Source organism: Salvelinus fontinalis, unplaced genomic scaffold (assembly GCF_029448725.1).
Source record: "Salvelinus fontinalis isolate EN_2023a unplaced genomic scaffold, ASM2944872v1 scaffold_0203, whole genome shotgun sequence".
Lineage (NCBI taxonomy): Eukaryota > Metazoa > Chordata > Actinopteri > Salmoniformes > Salmonidae > Salvelinus > Salvelinus fontinalis.
In genome coordinates this window covers 214,075-232,649 of record NW_026600412.1, presented here as the reverse complement: position 1 = coordinate 232,649, position 18,575 = coordinate 214,075, and the positions used below count along the sequence as shown (strand labels likewise).

Here is an 18,575-nt window from a genome sequence, read left to right as displayed (position 1 = left end):
ATGTGTATTTATACTACCACAGTACCCAACCCTCTGATATGTGTATTAATACTACCACAGTACCCAACCCTCTGATATGTGTATTTATACTACCACAGTACCCTCTGATATGTGTATTTAGACTACCACAGTACCCTCTGATATGTGTATTTATACTACCACAGTACCCTCTGATATTTGTATTTATACTACCACAGTACCCTCTGATATGTGTATTTATACTACCACAGTACCCTCTGATATGTGTATTTACACTACCACAGTACCCTCTGATATGTGTATTTATACTACCACAGTACCCTCTGATATGTGTATTTATACTACCACAGTACCCTCTGATATGTGTATTTATACTACCACAGTACCCTCTGATATGTGTATTTATACTACCACAGTACCCTCTGATATGTGTATTTATACTACCACAGTACCCTCTGATATGTGTATTTATACTACCACAGTACCCTCTGATATGTGTATTTATACTACCACAGTACCCTCTGATATGTGTATTTATATTACCACAGTACCCTCTGATATGTGTATTTATACTACCACAGTACCCTCTAATATGTGTATTTATACTACCACAGTACCCTCTGATATGTGTATTTATACTACCACAGTACCCTCTGATATGTGTATTTATACTGCCACAGTACCCTCTGATATGTGTATTTATACTACCACAGTACCCTCGGATATGTGTATTTATACTACCACAGTACCCTCTTATATGTGTATTTATACTACCACAGTACCCTCTGATATGTGTATTTATACTACCATAGTACCCTCTGATATGTGTATTTATATTACCACAGTACCCTCTGATATGTGTATTTATACTACCACAGTACCCTCTGATGTGTGTATTTATACTACCACAGTACCCAACCCTCTGATATGTGTATTTATACCTCCACAATACCCTCTGATATGTGTATTTATATTACCACAGTAACCTCTGATATGTGTATTTATACTACCACAGTACCCTCTGATATGTGTATTTATTCTACCACAGTACCCTCTGATATGTGTATATATACTACCACAGTACCCAACCCTCTGATATGTGTATTTATTCTACCACAGTACCCTCTGATATGTGTATATATACTACCACAGTACCCAACCCTCTGATATGTGTATTTATACTACCACAGTACCCTCTGATATGTGTATTTATACTACCACAGTACCCAACCCTCTGATATGTGTATTTATACTACCACAGTACCCTCTGATATGTGTATTTATACTACCACAGTACTGTCTGGTATAATTAGTGGTCAAGACTGGACAAGGAGGGTTGGATAAACTCCTCTGTATGAAGATGAGTCCTGTCTGGTATAATTAGTGGTCAAGACTAGACAAGGAGGGTTGGATAAACTCCTCTGTATGAAGATGAGTCCTGTCTGGTATAATTAGTGGTCAAGACTGGACAAGGAGGGTTGGATAAACTCCTCTGTATGAAGATGAGTCCTGTCTTGTATAATTAGTGGTCAAGACTGGACAAGGAGGGTTGGATAAACTCCTCTGTATGTGGAACAGGTGTGACTATTTATCATGTGTAACAATCAAACCTCCCTATTGGCTGTGTGTTCCACATTCTAAAGTAGAACCATCATTTTACTGGCTGAAATATTGTCCAGAAATGACCTCATTGGACAGAAATGGGAACTCCTCCCCACACGCATGTTGAACAAATATAATGTTTCCCTGAAATAAAGGATTCCTGTAGTTTCATGAAATAAGAAATTGATTCATAGTATATCATACATCATACAAGGCAACGTTCAATAACAACACTGCTATTGCTTGTTTAGTTTCTCAACATTCCCAAGAGGTTTTGTATAAATCCATTGATGACTTTCAGTTTTATTGAAGAAGAAAAAGGGTTTTGAGGCCCTAAAGTAAATATTCTTGCTGCTTCTCTTTTTGTTAAATTATTGACCTGTGGAACATTCACCTACTGGGTCAATTGTAACATTTAATTCCCTCCACCTTTGGTTGAATTGTAAATGACTGGTACGTCCTAGGAACATACTTAGTGTGTAATGGTAGCTGAGATATGTTGTTTGTATAAAAATATGATTAATCTAACTTAAATAATATTTTCATAATAAACTAAAGTCTAAAAGTGATAGTTTGTTCCCCAGTCTCCTCTACTCTTACTGAGAAAAGGCCTCAACTGAAGAATCTACAGCTGCTGAGTCTGAGGTGTTAAACAGTCCAGTGCTGCTCTGACCACAGTGTTGTTAGGAACCACATTTTCTAACTCTACATACACAGCCTTGTGTCAACTCTTACTGTGAACTACTTCAGTTACTGGAAATAAACTCAGCAGTGGTCAGACCAAAGAATACATCAAGTTGTACACATCTTCCTCCGTTTCATTCAGTTGGACACATCTTCCTCCGTTTCATTCAGTTGGACACATCTTCCTCCGTTTCATTCAGTTGGACACATCTTCCTCCGTTTCATTCAGTTGGACACATCTTCCTCCGTTTCATTCAGTTGGACACATCTTCCTCCGTTTCATTCAGTTGGACACGTCTTCCTCCGTTTCATTCAGTTGGACACGTCTTCCTCCGTTTCATTCAGTTGGACACATCTTCCTCCGTTTCATTCAGTTGACCACATCTTTCTCTGTTTCATTCAGTTGGACACATCTTCCTCCGTTTCATTCAGTTGGACACATCTTCCTCCGTTTCATTCAGTTGGACACATCTTCCTCCGTTTCATTCAGTTGGACACATCTTCCTCCGTTTCATTCAGTTGTAATCATATCTGTAATGTATGTGAGGCCTTTGAGACCTCATACTAAATATGTTGACTTGTTGGTCAACTGAAATGCAAGTTTACTTCTTTGAGTTGCTGATTCAGAGTCGCTAAGCCTTGTGGGATATTAATGAATGTGAACTCAGCAACCGTAATTCCAGAACAGTCCCACTGTTGTAATAGTGGGATGTGTATCTTCTGACAGACTCTATGCTGAGTTAAGTCATGTTTTTATCCTAAAACGTTGTTCTACCAGAACCAAAGTGTGGATGCAGTCACTATTTAGAGCAGTCTAATCTCATTAACCCAGAACTATAATCTTGTGTGATTAAGTTCTGGGTCCATACGTGTTAGAAACTACAGGTGAGTCACATGTTATTTGTTACAGCAGTTTCCATGGAAACATACAGAGGGGTTTATGCAAATTAACCCTTTCTGTCTTGACATCTGAAGGAGGAGTCTCTGAAAAACTATTTAAAGCAGTCTGTCCTGACTCAGATCAACAGTCTCCAGTCTACCAACTGGTCTCTGTTATAACTATTTAAATCAGTCTGTCCTGACTCAGCTCAACAGTCTCCAGTCTACCAACTGGTCTCTGTAATAACTATTTAAAGCAGTCTGTCCTGACTCAGCTCAACAGTCTCCAGTCTACCAACTGGTCTCTGTAATTTCATCTTTGTCTCTGTGGTGTACAGTCTTCAGGTGATGATGGGGGTATTGAATCATCTCTCTACTCTCCTCCTTTTCTCTCTCCTTCCTCCTGCTCTCTCTCATGTAGTGGAGAGGTTCAGTGATGTTCCAGAGTGCACAGAGTTCTTCATGGAGGGGACACCTCCAAATCTCCCAGGTATTTTGGTTGGTGGAGAAGTCCAGGACCAGAACCACTACAAGCTGATTTGCCAGAAGTACAGGAACATCTACAGGTTTGCAACTCTCTACAACACGACCAACAGGATCCCTGTGTTCTCAGCCTACACCTTATCTGGTGATACAAGTCAACAAAAAAAAAAAAAAAAAAGTTCAAAAGACCAAAATGGATGATTGAACCTCAGGTAATTTAAACATATTTTCAAATCGACATTTAATGCCAAGGTTGAACAATAACCTTCAATAGACAATTACTACTGTCTGTCTAGCAAGATGACATGTCAATTACTACTGTCTGTCTAGCAAGATGACATGTCAATTACTACTGTCCTTGTTTTGCAAGCTTACATGTCTATATCGTTCCATATATCGTTCCATACAGAGATAGTTTGGAAAGTAACTGTCAAAGTATGATACATATGCTTCAATAGCTACTTCTGCTATTGAGATAAAACATGTGCTTTTATAGTTTTGAATGAATCAAGTTTACACCTTCACTGGTCCTGGGGGCCCCAGACCAAAAAATAAATCCTGGATGATAGAGCCCCAGGTAGGACTAATGTTTGTCATATAACATAACATGTGTATTTGTTTACTGGTATATATCACAGACAGTTATGTTACCTAGTCAGTCCTGGATGATGGAGCCCCAGGTAGGACTAATGTTTGTCATATAACATAATATGTGTATTTGTTTACTGCTATATATCACAGACAGTTGTGTTACCTAGTCAGTCCTGGATGATGGAGCCCCAGGTAGTTCTAATCTCTATTCATTCAACATGTGTATTTGATTACTGGTATATATCATGTATATATGTATCTTTGTTGCAACCACTTTCAGCTTAAGTCTGGATTGTGAAATAGTGATTTTTTTTTAAATGTATGAATTTTTCTAATAGTTTTAATGTCGGACTGATGTTTCTGCAGCTTGAAGATAAACATTACACACGTGACATGATGGTGGCAGGTAGACGTCTAAGAGTCGAGCACCAGGCTACGAACGCAGACTACAAGGTAAAGATAAAGGGCATGCATCTGGACAGAGGTCACCTATTCCCATGTTCGTATGCTGATGATGATACCATGAGGTCCACTTTCACCCTGACAAACGCCGTTCCACAGGAAAGAGGCTTCAACCGAGGCAGATGGAGTAAAATTGAGTGCAAAGTCAGAGAATATCTTGTGAAGAACTGTAAGGAAGCTGAAGACCAGATTAAAGCCTATGTGGTGACTGGAGCAGTGCCCAGCAACAACAAACTGAACAAACGAGTGAACATCCCGGATCTTCTGTGGACAGCCTACTGCTGTAAAAACAAACTGGGAGAGTGGGTGGCCGGAGCATACTGGGGGAAGAACGTAAAGGGGGAAACAGTGAATTCAAATACCTTGGGAGTTCTCGAAAAAGAATTGACGAGTTTCTACAAGGACTTCAAGGTATTCCCATATTATTGCCCAAGAAAAGCTATTCAAAGTGTAGAACAGGATGAGACAGGGAGGAACAGAGAGAGAGTATTAGAGGGTGGGGCGGGGCAAAAGAGGAGCGGGAAAGGGAGCAGAGAGAGGAGCATGAAGATGGCGAGAAGAACAGGGGATGAGTTAAAGGAATGTGATGAGGAGGATGGATGTGATTGTGACTGTGATGAAAAATGATGAGTTTTGTCCAGTGGTAATTCCCACAACTATTGAGTACACATCCCCTAAGTTATAAGGGTTATAAGTGTTAAGTAATAATGGTTATAAGGGGTAAGTAATAAGTGTTATAAGCCATGGTTAAAATGGTTATAATAAGGGTTATAATGGTTATAATAAGGGTTATAATGGTTATAATAAGGGTTATAATGGTTATAATTAAACAAGTTTAAGGGTTATAAACATTAAAGACAAGCTCTGTTACTTTGGCGACTAAGAAAGTATATTTTAAACCTCCCACTTTGTGCTTGATGTATCAATGTGTCGTTCATACATATAGAATCTATGAGCAGAATTACTGTTTCCCTACATTTCACCCCCCCCTAGCAAATTGAGTCTTAGCCAATGAGCATCAGCCCCTCACATGTGAGTGAAAACTAGTTGTGGTGGCAGAATTTGTGTTGAACTGTTGTAACTTCTCAAGGAACATGTTCTGTGTTGGACTGTGATGTCATGCCTTTCATAGAGTCCTGGTGTGTCTGGACCTTAAACACAAGGCCATTGTGTTCTGGAACTGTTGCTGTTATAAATAACTGTAACAATCTGATGGTATTATCACCTCCCACTATATAAGGGACATGGAACCATTTACTCAGGGGGTTCTTCCCTGTGAAATCACAATCATCTCCTCTGCAGCTGCTTGATTAAAGATCTTTCTATTCAATTAAAAAGTCTCTGCCTTCATCTTTGGATCTAATCTTCTACAACATTTGGTGCCGTGACCCAGATGGACTCAGACATCCCTCTGGCCACATCTTAAAGAACGTAAGAGACCTTATTAAAACATCTCTGTGAAGGACTGTCTGTTGTCCAGCCGAGCATTAATGGTGAAAGACCTCTTGTCCTCCTCAGCCACAAAATGTTGGTGATCAATTTGGCAGAACTATTTATTCACTATAATAATGAATCTAACCGGTTAACATTGATCAATGGGAGCACAGTGGTGTCTCCAATAGGAGGGATTGGTTTACCTATAATCACCTGAAACATACTGTTGGACCAGTATATTAGGAGGGATTGGTTTACCTATAATCACCTGAAATATACTGTTGTACCAGTATATTAGGAGGGATTGGTTTAACTATAATCACCTGAAATATACTGTTGGACCAGTATATTAGGAGGGATTGGTTTACCTATAATCACCTGAAATATACTGTTGGACCAGTATATTAGGAGGTATTGGTTTACCTATAATCACCTGAAATATACTGTTGGACCAGTATATTAGGAGGGATTGGTTTACCTATAATCACCTGAAATATACTGTTGGACCAGAATATTAGGAGGGATTGGTTTACCTATAATCACCTGAAATATATTGTTGGACCAGTATATTAGGACTGCCTAGAAGTTCAGCATCCCGGAGTCGCCTCTTCACTGTTGACGTTGAGACTAGTGTTTTGTGGGCACTATTTAACGAAGCTGGCAGTTGATGACTTGTATCTGTTTCTCAAACTAGACACTAATGTCCTTGTCGTCCTGCTCAGTTGTGCACCGGGGCCTCCCACTTCTCTTTCTATTCTGGTTAGAGCCAGTTTGTGGTGTTCTGTGAAGGGAGTAGTACACAGCATTGTACGATATTTTCAGTTTCTTGGCAATTTCTCACATTGAATCGCCTTCATTTCTCAGAACAAGAATAGACTGACGAATTTCAGAAGAAAGTTCTTTGTTTCTGGCCATTTTGAGCCTGTAATCAAACCCACAAATGCTGATGCTCCAGATACTCAACTAGTCTAAAGAAGGCCAGTTTTATTGCTTCTTTAATCAGATCAACAGTTTTCAGCTGTGCTAACATCATTACAAAAGGGTTTTCTAATGATCAATTAGCCTTTTAAATTGATAAACTTGGATTAGCTAACACAATGTGCCATCGGAACAGAGGAGTGATGGTTGCTGATAATGGGCCTCTGTACGCCTATGTAGATATTCCATTAAAAATCAGCTGTTTCCAGCTACAATAGTCATTTACAACATTAAAAATGTCTACACTGTATTTCTGATAAATTTGTGGTTATTTTAATGGACAATTTTTTTTTGCTTTTCTTTAAAAAACAAGGATATTTCTAAGTGACCCCAGACGTTTGAATGGTAGTGTACATGGAGACTAGTGAAAGTGACAAAGACAGTGATGAAGACGAGTGGAAAGATTCATGGTCCTCGTGGTCTATCAGTTAAGGTCAAATGTAATGAGTGTCGACAGTAGATGAATGGAAATATGTTATTAGTTGCTTTCAGCTAGCAGTCTAATAATGAAATATGTTATTAGTTGCTTTCAGCTAGCAGTCTAATAAGGAAATATGTTATTAGTTGCTTTCAGCTAGCAGTCTAATAAGGAAATATGTTATTAGTTGCTTTGAGCTAGCAGTCTAATAAGGAAATATGTTATTAGTTGCTTTCTGCTTTCAGCTAGCAGTCTAATAAGGAAATATGGGAGTCATTTGAAGAAGCTAATGTTTAAATACAAGGTTACATGATGATCAGATGGATTTAGCCTTGGGACTGATATGAAATGAGATGCTGCCATCTGGTGTTTGGGTTAAAGATAAGCTTGCTGTGGACCCATTGATAAGCCACCAGTGAAAGTGAGTGGTATTCACTGAACTCAGGCTGTAAAGGACACATTGATAAGCCACCAGTGAAAGTGAGTGGTATTCACTGAACTCAGGCTGTAAAGGACACATTGATAAGCCACCAGTGAAAGTGAGTGGTATTCACTGAACTCAGGCTGTAAAGGACACATTAATAAGCCACCAGTGAAAGTGAGTGGTATTCACTGAACTCAGGCTGTAAAGGACACATTGATAAGCCACCAGTGAAAGTGAGTGGTATTCACTGAACTCAGGCTGTAAAGGACACATTGATAAGCCACCAGTGAAAGTGAGTGGTATTCACTGAACTCAGGCTGTAAAGGACACATTGATAAGCCACCAGTGAAAGTGAGTGGTATTCACTGAACTCAGGCTGTAAAGGACACATTAATAAGCCACCAGTGAAAGTGAGTGGTATTCACTGAACTCAGGCTGTAAAGGACACATTGATAAGCCACCAGTGAAAGTGAGTGGTATTCACTGAACTCAGGCTGTAAAGGACACATTGATAAGCCACCAGTGAAAGTGAGTGGTATTCACTGAACTCAGGCTGTAAAGGACACATTGATAAGCCACCAGTGAAAGTGAGTGGTATTCACTGTATTCAGGCTGTAAAGGACACATTGATAAGCCACCAGTGAAAGTGAGTGGTATTCACTGAACTCAGGCTGTAAAGGACACATTGATAAGCCACCAGTGAAAGTGAGTGGTATTAACTGAACTCAGGCTGTAAAGGACACAGTGGGAACATTTGGAACAGAGGTATGAATAATTGAAAAAGACAAGTTTTTGACGATTACCAATCACTATGTCTTAACTTGATAGTGTGAATAACACCAGTGACTTAAGGATGAAGGTAATGTCATCTAAAACAATCATCTGTTTCCAGTACGTGGAACACTGTCCAAAATGTAAACAGATCCCAGTAAACGTTCTGAGGACCAGGACTATAAAAAAAGGAACAAGCTGATAAGCCAGCAGCAACTTTTTGAAAGACCTAGTGGATTTGCTAAGTGACTAAGATACTGTAGAAGAGTATTGAAAACAGCATATACATATGAGATGAGTAATGCCAGATATATGTAAACATTATTAAAGTGGCCAGTGATTCATAATCTATGTCTATTGGCAGCAGCCTCTAATGTGCTAGTGATGGCTGTTTAACAGTCTGGATGGCCTTGAGATAGAAGCTGTTTTTCAGTCTCTAGGTCCCAGCTTGATGCACCTGTACTGACCTCGCCTTCTGGATGGTAGCGGGGTGAAGAGGCAGTGGCTCGGGTGGTTGATGTTTTGTTGACGTTGGGTGAGAGGTTGTTTCCCAGGCATCACACTCCCAGAGCCCTCACTTCCTCCCTGTAGGCTGTCTCGTCATCGTTGGTAATCAAGCCTACTACTGTTGTGTCATCTGCATTCTTGATGATTGAGTAGGAGGTGTACTTGGCCACGCAGTCATGGGTGAACGGGGAGATCAGGAGGGGGCTGAACACGCACCCTTGTGGTGCCCCAGTGTTGAAGATCAGCGGAGTGGAGGTGATGTTTCCTACCTTCACCACCTGGGGACGACCCGTCAGGAAGTCCTCAAAGCCTGCAAAGAATGTGTTTATCCTGTCCGGAAGCAAGACGTCAGTCTCGGCGACGTTGCTGGTTTTCCTTTTGTAGTCCATGATTGTCCCTTTCACAAACGTCTCATGTCTGAGATGTTGAATTGCGACTCCACTTTATCTCTATAATGACATTTAGCTGGGTTTCAATGCCTTGTGAAGTGAATAACTGCACTGTTTATACTCTGCCATATTACCAGTCTCCTTGCCATGGTTAAATGTGGTGGTTCGGGCTTTCAGTTTCACCCAACCGCTCCCCGTTTCTTCAGCTGGTTGTTCAGTACAGCACCATTTCTATTCAACTGGACGCTCCATTACGTTTTAATGTACTGAACATACTATTTAGTTTAATGTACTGAACATACTATTTAGTTTAATGTACTGAACATACTATTTAGTTTAATGTACTGAACATACTATTTAGTTTAATGTACTGAACATACTATTTAGTTTAATGTACTGAACATACTATTTAGTTTAATGTACTGAACATACTATTTAGTATAATGTACTGAACATACTATTTAGTTTAATGTACTGAACATACTATTTAGTTTAATGTACTGAACATACTATTTAGTTTAGTGTACTGAACGCAGCCCTGCATTGTCTGGAATAATAACCATTCTTAGTGTCTGTGTCCCAAATGGCACCCTATTCCTTATGTAGTGCAGGTCCTGGTCTAAAGTAGTGCACTACATAGGGAATAGTGGTCAAATAGGCCCTGGTCTAAAGTAATGCACTACATAGGGAATAATGGTCTAAAGTAGTGCACTACATAGGGAATAATGGTCAAATAGGCCCTGGTCTAAAGTAGTGCACTACATAGGGAATAATGGTCAAATAGGTCCTGGTCTAAAGTAGTGCACTACATAGGGAATAATGGTCAAATAGGTCCTGGTCTAAAGTAGTGCACTACATAGGGAATAATGGTCAAATAGGTCCTGGTCTAAAGTAGTGCACTAAATAGGGAATAGGGTTCAAATAGGTCCTGGTCTAAAGTAGTGCACTACATAGGGAATAATGGTCAAATAGGCCCTGGTTTAAAGTAGTGCACTACATAGGGAATAATGGTCAAATAGGCCCTGGTCTAAAGTGGTGCACTACATAGGGAATAATGGTCAAATAGGCCCTGGTCTAAAGTAGTGCACTACATAGGGAATAATGGTCAAATAGGCCCTGGTCTAAAGTAGTGCACTACATAGGGAATAATGGTAAAATAGGCCCTGGTCTAAAATAGTGCACTACATAGGGAATAATGGTCAAATAGGCCCTGGTCTAAAGTAGTGCACTACATAGGGATTAGGGTTCCATATGGGACGAAGCAATACATCACTGACCTGGGAGAAAACATGGAGAACCCTGTACTCACCATGTTACCAATCTGTCACCAATCACTTTGCTGATCCATCAGAAACCAATAAATATCTCCAGGTCTGTTGAACAAAGTGATTTTCATTGTAACTGGAGTCATACTGACACACACACACACACACACACACACACACACACACACACACACACACACACACACACACACACACACACACACACACACACACACACACTTTCTGCAGTGATTGTCATTATAATGTAATTTATTTATGTATTTATTTTCTGTTGTACAGTTGTCTGTCGCCCCCCAGTGGTTCTTTGTTGTAAGAATGAACCTATCCGTCCCAAATGGGACCCTATTGTAGTGCACTATAAAGGGAATAGGGGGCCATTAGGGACGTATCTAACTGGAATATGTTGTTGCACTACGTCCTAATGATTAGCTCTGGTCCAGGGTGTGACGTGCATCTTGATGGTGCTGAACCGTCTTGATGGATATAACACCCTGGACCAGAGCTATCTAACAATACACAGCTGGATAATAAGTCCTGTTATCTGATATTCTGAATAATGTTGTATTTTATACGTTGTTAAACTGATAAAAAGGAGAAACCCGCACACTGCTCTTGCTAGTATCACTGCTCTTTATTCAGCTTTCCGTATCGGCCTCAAGGCCTTCGTCAGAGCTCTGTGAGTGTTAGTCGTTTGCACCCTTATGTAGACATTGCATCGAATGGGGTTGGAGTCGAGGGGAAATAAACATGTGTTACCAAATATAACAATGTGCATTTCATAAGTATTCTAATAAAGTGTGTACATAAAACGTATTAAACACGTCCAGGACCGGACCTTGACGTTCTGCCCCGGACCTGGACGTTCTACCCCGGACCTGGACGTTCTGCCCCGGACCTGGACGTTCTGCCCCGGACCTGGACGTTCTGCCCCGGACCTGGACGTTCTGCCCCGGACCTGGACGTTCTGCCCCGGACCTGGACGTTCTGCCCCGGACCTGGACGTTCTGCCCCGGACCTGGACGTTCTACCCCGGACCTGGACGTTCTGCCCCGGACCTGGACGTTCTGCCCCGGACCTGGACGTTCTGCCCCCCCCCCCCCCCCCCCCAATGTGTTTGGGTCCATTTTTTTCTCAGCTAAAAGTCGGAGGAACAGAACATAATAGCAGCCCAATTAATAGTCCTCTGCTACAAATGAAACACCATTTCAACACATCTAGTTAGTAGGGTATATAATCAGTTCAATGTCAGTAAAATAGCCTAATTTTTAAATATAATCTGGATACGTTTTGTGTATTTAGTTACCAAATATAACAATGTGCATTTCATAAGTATTCTAATAAAGTGTGTACATGAATCGTATTAAACACGTCCTGGACGTTCTGCCGCGGCGAGACAAAAATCTGAAAACTGTAAGCTTCAACCGCTGGCTATTCATCCGTTGTAAAACCCAACAACAGAAGTGCTTCCTTAAAAACTGCTTGGACTTAAACGAATATATTATCTTTTCAGAAAGAGTAAAGCTCCATTATAAGGGACAGAATAGAAAAGTCCATTTCTTTTAATCTCCTCCAATATTATAGGCTGCAGCTCAGCTTCAGATTGTCATAGAGAGGAATCAATATATCTCCATATGCATCGGAGTCCCGTCTTTCTCGGCATTTCAGAGCTTGTTTCTACCATAAGACGTCACAGAGTTAAGCATTGTTATAGAACGCTTGATATCATCTGGATACGTTTAATGTATTTATTTACAAATATTAAGAAAACAATAGATATAGATACAGACACGGAGGTATTTAATCAGTACTTGCGACAGTATTGTAGTATTTGTCTATACCGACATCTATGGAGGATAATTGTATCCGTCAAACAGGAAGTCTCACCACTTATTCATTGGAGGATGAAGAAATAAGCTCCAATTATCTGTGTAATTGTGTGTTTCTGACCGTTAACATGTTGGGTGGACGCGTGTACATATAGGAGGTTCCTTACCAGACAGAAGGGAGTTTCACTTTAACCGCTGCATCGGAGAGTTACAATGTTGCTGTCACTATGCAACCTACTACCTACAGTAGGAAAACGAGTTTCTGATTAATAATATCACACCTGTTATCACACATGGTACGACCCCATAAATGTTACAATTACAATAAAAATAACACTTTTATATAACATATTTAACATATATTTTAATATTCCTGTAGAACTGTAAAACACAGTAAGATCATTTGAGCTTTGGAAACAAGCGCCTTTATAAATGCATGGTGGGCCTCGTTATAAATGGGTGGGCCTCGTTATAAATGGGTGGGCCTCGTTATAAATGCATGGTGGGCCTCGTTATAAATGGGTGGGCCTCGTTATAAATGCATGACGAGCCTCGTTATGAATGCATGGCGGCCTCGTTTCGCTGGAGCAGTGTGAAATAAGCTTTCTGTCAATGACCCAGCCTTAACGAATTTCGTTTATTTCCATATTGAATGTGATTGTCCAACATCATCATGTATTTATTGTGTAGAGTGGCCTCTTTCCTCTGCTGTGGCGCTGCATTGCAGTCAGCGATGTTTTCTCTTGGTAGCTGTCCAGGGTCCTGAAATCAAATCATGTGAGTTTGCTTGGACACCAGCCTGATCTCCAGCTCCTTCCACCTCTGGAAACTATCTGGGTGGTCATGTGACTTCTCATGAGAGGCTGAGGAGGTGACACTGATTCTTCCAGTCCCTGGTTCCATCCCTGACCAGCGCAGATTTGCACTCGTGTGAAAATAGTTTGCAGCCAAAACAGAAGTCTGCATCGTTTTGCTTGGAAAAGACAAGCCCTGGTCTCTCCACTTTCTCCCCGTTCGCAATCCTCCTAATGTAGTTAGCCACCGAAAAAGTTCGTTACCCCTCATCTCTTGGTAAATTCCCCTCCTTATCCTGATGTGGCCCAGCCTGCGCTAACATATCCCGTAAAGATCCATTCATATATTTTGGCCACTCACCGGGATCTTCTATGTTTTGTCTGGGAGTCGGATTTAGCAGCAGCACCACCACTGTCACCGGGGACGGGAGCGACGAATCTGAGTCTGGGTCCAAGATAGTAGGGTCTTCACTGGCATTGTTTGGAGGTGTAGCTAGGCCTGGTGCGACCACCTGTTCTTGTCCAGCCAGAGAGCTGTCATCATCGGTGGAAGTGCATGGCCCGGACTCCTCCGGGTTGTCCTCTTCGCTGCTAGAATCAGCTAACGGGGGCTCGTCGTTCTCGGCGAATTAATGGCCTGTCCTCGTAGGCTTGTAATTCTCCACACCGGCTGATGGACATTGCTGCACACTGATACATTTCACCAGAGAATTTCTTTGGTTTAGAGATTGTGTCCTCACACAGACACTTAAACAAAATACAATCATTTATTTGGCAGATTCATTTATTAATGTTTCACAATAGTATAATCCCATATAAAGACACACCTCACCATTCCTACCAAGGATAGTGTGAGTGAACTTCGGGAGAAGGGGGAATGGGGTGGGGGAACTGTAGCAGCACTATGAGCTGGTGGCTGGGGCGCCGTGGGCGGTGTAGTGACCGAACAGGGGCGACGGAGGACGGTGTAGTGACCGAACAGGGGCGCTGCGGGCGGTGTAGTGACCGAACAGGGGCGACGGAGGGCGGTGTAGTGACCGAACAGGGGCGACGGAGGGCGGTGTAGTGACCGAACAGGGGCGACGGAGGGCGGTGTAGTGACCGAACAGGGGCGACGGAGGGCGGTGTAGTGACCGAACAGGGGCGACGGAGGGCGGTGTAGTGACCGAACAGGGGCGACGGAGGGCGGTGTAGTGACCGAACAGGGGCGACGGAGGGCGGTGTAGTGACCGAACAGGGGCACCGGAGGGCGGTGTAGTGACCGAACAGGGGCACCGCGGGCGGTGTAGTGACCGAACAGGGGCACCGCGGGCGGTGTAGTGACCGAACAGGGGCGACGGAGGGCGGTGTAGTGACCGAACAGGGGCGACGGAGGGCGGTGTAGTGACCGAACAGGGGCGACGGAGGGCGGTGTAGTGACCGAACAGGGGCGACGGAGGGTGGTGTTGTGACCGAACAGGGGCACCGCGGGCGGTGAATTGACCGAACAGGGGCGACGGAGGGCGGCAGACAATTGTCAAAATATCGTCTCAAATTCAGGTGCTGCCATAGGCGACGGTCTAATGGGAGGGCTGGCCCTGAACACGTCTGTTAGACCACAATGAGGACATCAAGTAAGTTTTCATAAATCATTGGGTTCCGTTCAAGAAGAAACGTCAGAGTAGTCTGAAGTGGAGGCATTAAATCATGTTCACATTTACAACATAACATGCATGGACATTTCATCATTAAGACCTTTAGGGAATCATGTCTGGAGGGTGAAAATCCCCAAACATTGTCATTAGCTCAGTGTTATATCACCTCCCCTGTCTGATATCTTGACTTTCTCTCTGTCACACAACCTAAAGGTATTACTGTCATGTTGTAGGTCATTACAATGTAGTGCGACTGGATAATCCCTGTCGTTACTCCTGATTGCACTTTATGTTCACGAATTCTCTGAGATAACGAGAGGTTTTACCTACATAACACAACCCACATGGACATTTAATCATGTAGATAACATGGGTGGTGTTTACCTACATAACACAACCCACATGGACATTTAATCATGTAGATAACATGGGTGGTGTTCACCTACATAACACAACCCACATGGACATTTAATCATGTAGATAACATGGGTGGTGTTTACCTACATAACACAACCCACATGGACATTTAATCATGTAGATAACATGGGTGGTGGAACACGTAATAATGTCATTTATTTGGAACCGTTCTCCTGTATGTGGTTGGCAGAAACGTTCACACTTCATCATTTTGTTGCACTGGGCTCAGCATCTGCATTTATAGCTACCAATCAGAAGAGGGCGTAAAAGAGCCTGGCTCGTTTTCTTTTGTGGCTGGAAGTTTGGCATTGACCAATTTGTCGCGTAAATTGCGACCTCTCCTTTATACAATACGGGATGGGTTCTTCAATTTACCCGACCTCTCCTATATACAATAAGTGGTGGGTTCTTAAATTTACCCGACCTCTCCTATATACAATAAGTGGTGGGTTCTTAAATTTACCCGACCTCTCCTATATACAATAAGTGGTGGGTTCTTAAATTTACCCGTCCTCTCCTATATACAATAAGTGGTGGGTTCTTAAATTTACCCGACCTCTCCTATATACAATAAGTGGTGGGTTCTACAATTTAAGCGACGTCTCCTATATACAATACGGGTGGGTTCTTCAATTCAGCCGGCAGAGCTGGATCCGATAAACATGACAATGGTTCTTGACAGCATCTCCCTCTTTGTGCGAGTTCAAAGTCTATGTGGTGTCAGCGGCCACGGGTAGGTTTGATCTCAGGCCCCAAAACGTTATTATTATTATTATTATTCAATATACATTATTATTTGTATTTATTTTATTACATGTTTAAAATAAATGAGTGTGAGATTTATTTTCTATGGGTCATTTTAATACAATGTAACAAGGAAATAGTCCGCGACAATCACGTTGGCTTCCGACTATTGGTTAAAAAAAATGTTTAAATCATACGGTGGTTTAGCTGAACAACGTCACGTGGATAAACTTTGTAGTGCAGAAACTAGCAAGCTCTACCGCGCTAGTTTACTGGAAGTGACTCACAAGCTAAGGTGATTTAGTAGTTCTAGCAATGGCAAACCAAATGTCGATCCCTAGGTTTTTCCAAAAAATAGACGTCTGGAGGAAAAAGAGTGTGTGCCAGAAAATAATACGGATCAATCTACCGATAGTTTCCACTAGAATGAGACATTAACAGGTGGCGCCAGGATAGAAACAACCGCAATCACCATCACAACCGCCAATGCCACGTTGAGCCAGACATGCCTCCCCCACCCAGATAACTCAGGGGGAGAGTTTGATAAATGTCTCAATCTAACTGAAGAGATGATGATTAAGCATGATATTAGTCATTGGGATGTGAGCGCATCACGGCAGCGAAAACTGCCTGTAAAATTGGCAGAAGGTGTAGTCACAACTTCATTAGGGGAAACATCCAGCATTAAGAATGACAGTGACCTGAGGCAACTTTGGAACAATATTCTAGACAGACAGATTACTGAGTTAAACTCCAGATTTCAACACATATGGGATCATGCAAGCGGCAGCCTCCTTTTCCAAAGGATCCCAAACCTGCGGCCTTCAAGAGCAGCTGAAGACCACATGCGACCATTAATATCAATTGAGGAAGCTGAATTCACTGTTTTTATTCAGCAGTTGAGTCGCAAAATGAACATGGGAAAGAGTGACTTTTCCTCCATAATGAGTACACTTGACAGCTGCCCTGATTATATTTCCCCTAATATAAACTCTCTGTTAAGGATCATTGTCACACTTCCAATGACATCATGCGGTGTGGAGAGACTTTTCTCAACAACAAGTAGGATAAAACATCGTCTTCGCACATCAATGACAAGCGCCCGGCTGAACCACTTCGGTTCTCTGTCTTTAGAGCGTGAACTGACAGACACATTGGATTAAGTATGAAATCATCCCCATATTCAACTCAAAGCCTCGCCGTCTGCGCCTTGTGATGTAGGTCACGCCTTATTGATACGTCTACTAAAGGTAAGGTACCTTTTTATAGTACTACTGGCCGCCGTGGTATAAATGGTCACATCAAACATAGGCTTGTTTGCCCATCGAGATTAAAGTGCGCCTGAAGATTAGTTTTATGTTGTTGGCAACTGGTCTAAAGTTACTATCTTATTTTAATATGCTGGGATAAGTCATTATTTGTATATGTAACGAGGTTGCTCCTAGTACTATGCACTAGAATAAAACGATTGTATTACGAAATAATATACGGTGCACATCGCAAAATATATGTAATAAACAAGTAGAAGAAATGCCTATCCACATTTTTCTAGGCCTCCCCCCAAAACAATCTGGCTACTATGTGGTGGTGAACATTACAGAGTTCTTTACCTCTAGTGGCTCTTTGTTGTAGCAGTTCATCTGGTGTTTCCCCTAATGCCACATTAAGAGCTTCATCCACACATTGTGGAGAGGAGCCTCTTAGAAACATATTGCACATCTCAGCTGCTGTTTCTACAGAGTCCTCTGTGGAGTGACATATACCACGCAGTCTGAAACACTGGCTTCTTGGAAGTTCTCTTTTTAATGTCTCAGGGTGGAATCTGTCTCCCTGTAATATAGTATTGTCTCAGGGTGGAATCTGTCTCCCTGTAATATAGTATTGTCTCAGGGTGGAATCTGTCTCCCTGTAATATAGTATTGTCTCAGGGTGGAATCTGTCTCCCTGTAATATAGTATTGTCTCATTGAGGAATCTGTCTCCCTGTAATAGAGTAATGTCTCAGGGTGGAATCTGTCTCCCTGTAATATAGTATTGTCTCAGGGTGGAATCTGTCTCCCTGTAATATAGTATTGTCTCAGGGTGGAATCTGTCTCCCTGTAATATAGTATTGTCTCAGGGTGAAATCTGTCTCCCTGTAATATAGTAATGTCTCAGGGTGGAATCTGTCTCCCTGTAATATAGTAATGTCTCAGGGAGGAATCTGTCTCCCTGTAATGTAGTAGTGTCTCAGGGTGGAATCTGTCTCCCTGTAATATAGTATTGTTTCAGGGT

General features: G+C 41.9%; 2 protein-coding genes across 4 annotated transcripts in view; both read left to right on the top strand.

The window, feature by feature from the left end:
- Positions 1 to 18,575, top strand: part of LOC129844684 (endonuclease domain-containing 1 protein-like) — a 113,557-nt gene that overhangs the window by 11,852 nt on the left and 83,130 nt on the right. The window contains exon 4 of one of the 3 annotated variants that reach the window (XR_008757954.1): positions 3,566 to 4,015. The exons of the other annotated variants lie outside the window; for them this stretch is intronic. The gene's annotated coding sequence lies outside the window, so the exon portion shown is untranslated. Of the gene's footprint in view, positions 1 to 3,565; positions 4,016 to 18,575 lie in introns of those variants that run through there. 3 annotated transcript variants of the gene reach the window in all.
- Positions 4,088 to 6,017, top strand: LOC129844688 (endonuclease domain-containing 1 protein-like). Its single transcript, XM_055912732.1, has 2 exons — positions 4,088 to 4,204; positions 4,585 to 6,017. Exons 1-2 carry the CDS (start codon positions 4,130 to 4,132, stop codon positions 5,305 to 5,307), a joined length of 798 nt encoding a protein of 265 aa, XP_055768707.1. The 5' UTR covers positions 4,088 to 4,129; the 3' UTR covers positions 5,308 to 6,017.

What these genes read in the sequence shown, in the direction of transcription:
- LOC129844688 (XM_055912732.1), top strand. Translation starts at nt 4,130, where the DNA reads ATGAATCAAGTTTACACCTTCACTGGTCCTGGGGGCCCCAGACCAAAA. An exon ending in CCTGGATGATAGAGCCCCAG is followed by an intron (nt 4,205 to 4,584) that starts GTAGGACTAATG and finishes ATGTTTCTGCAG; the next exon opens with CTTGAAGATAAACATTACAC.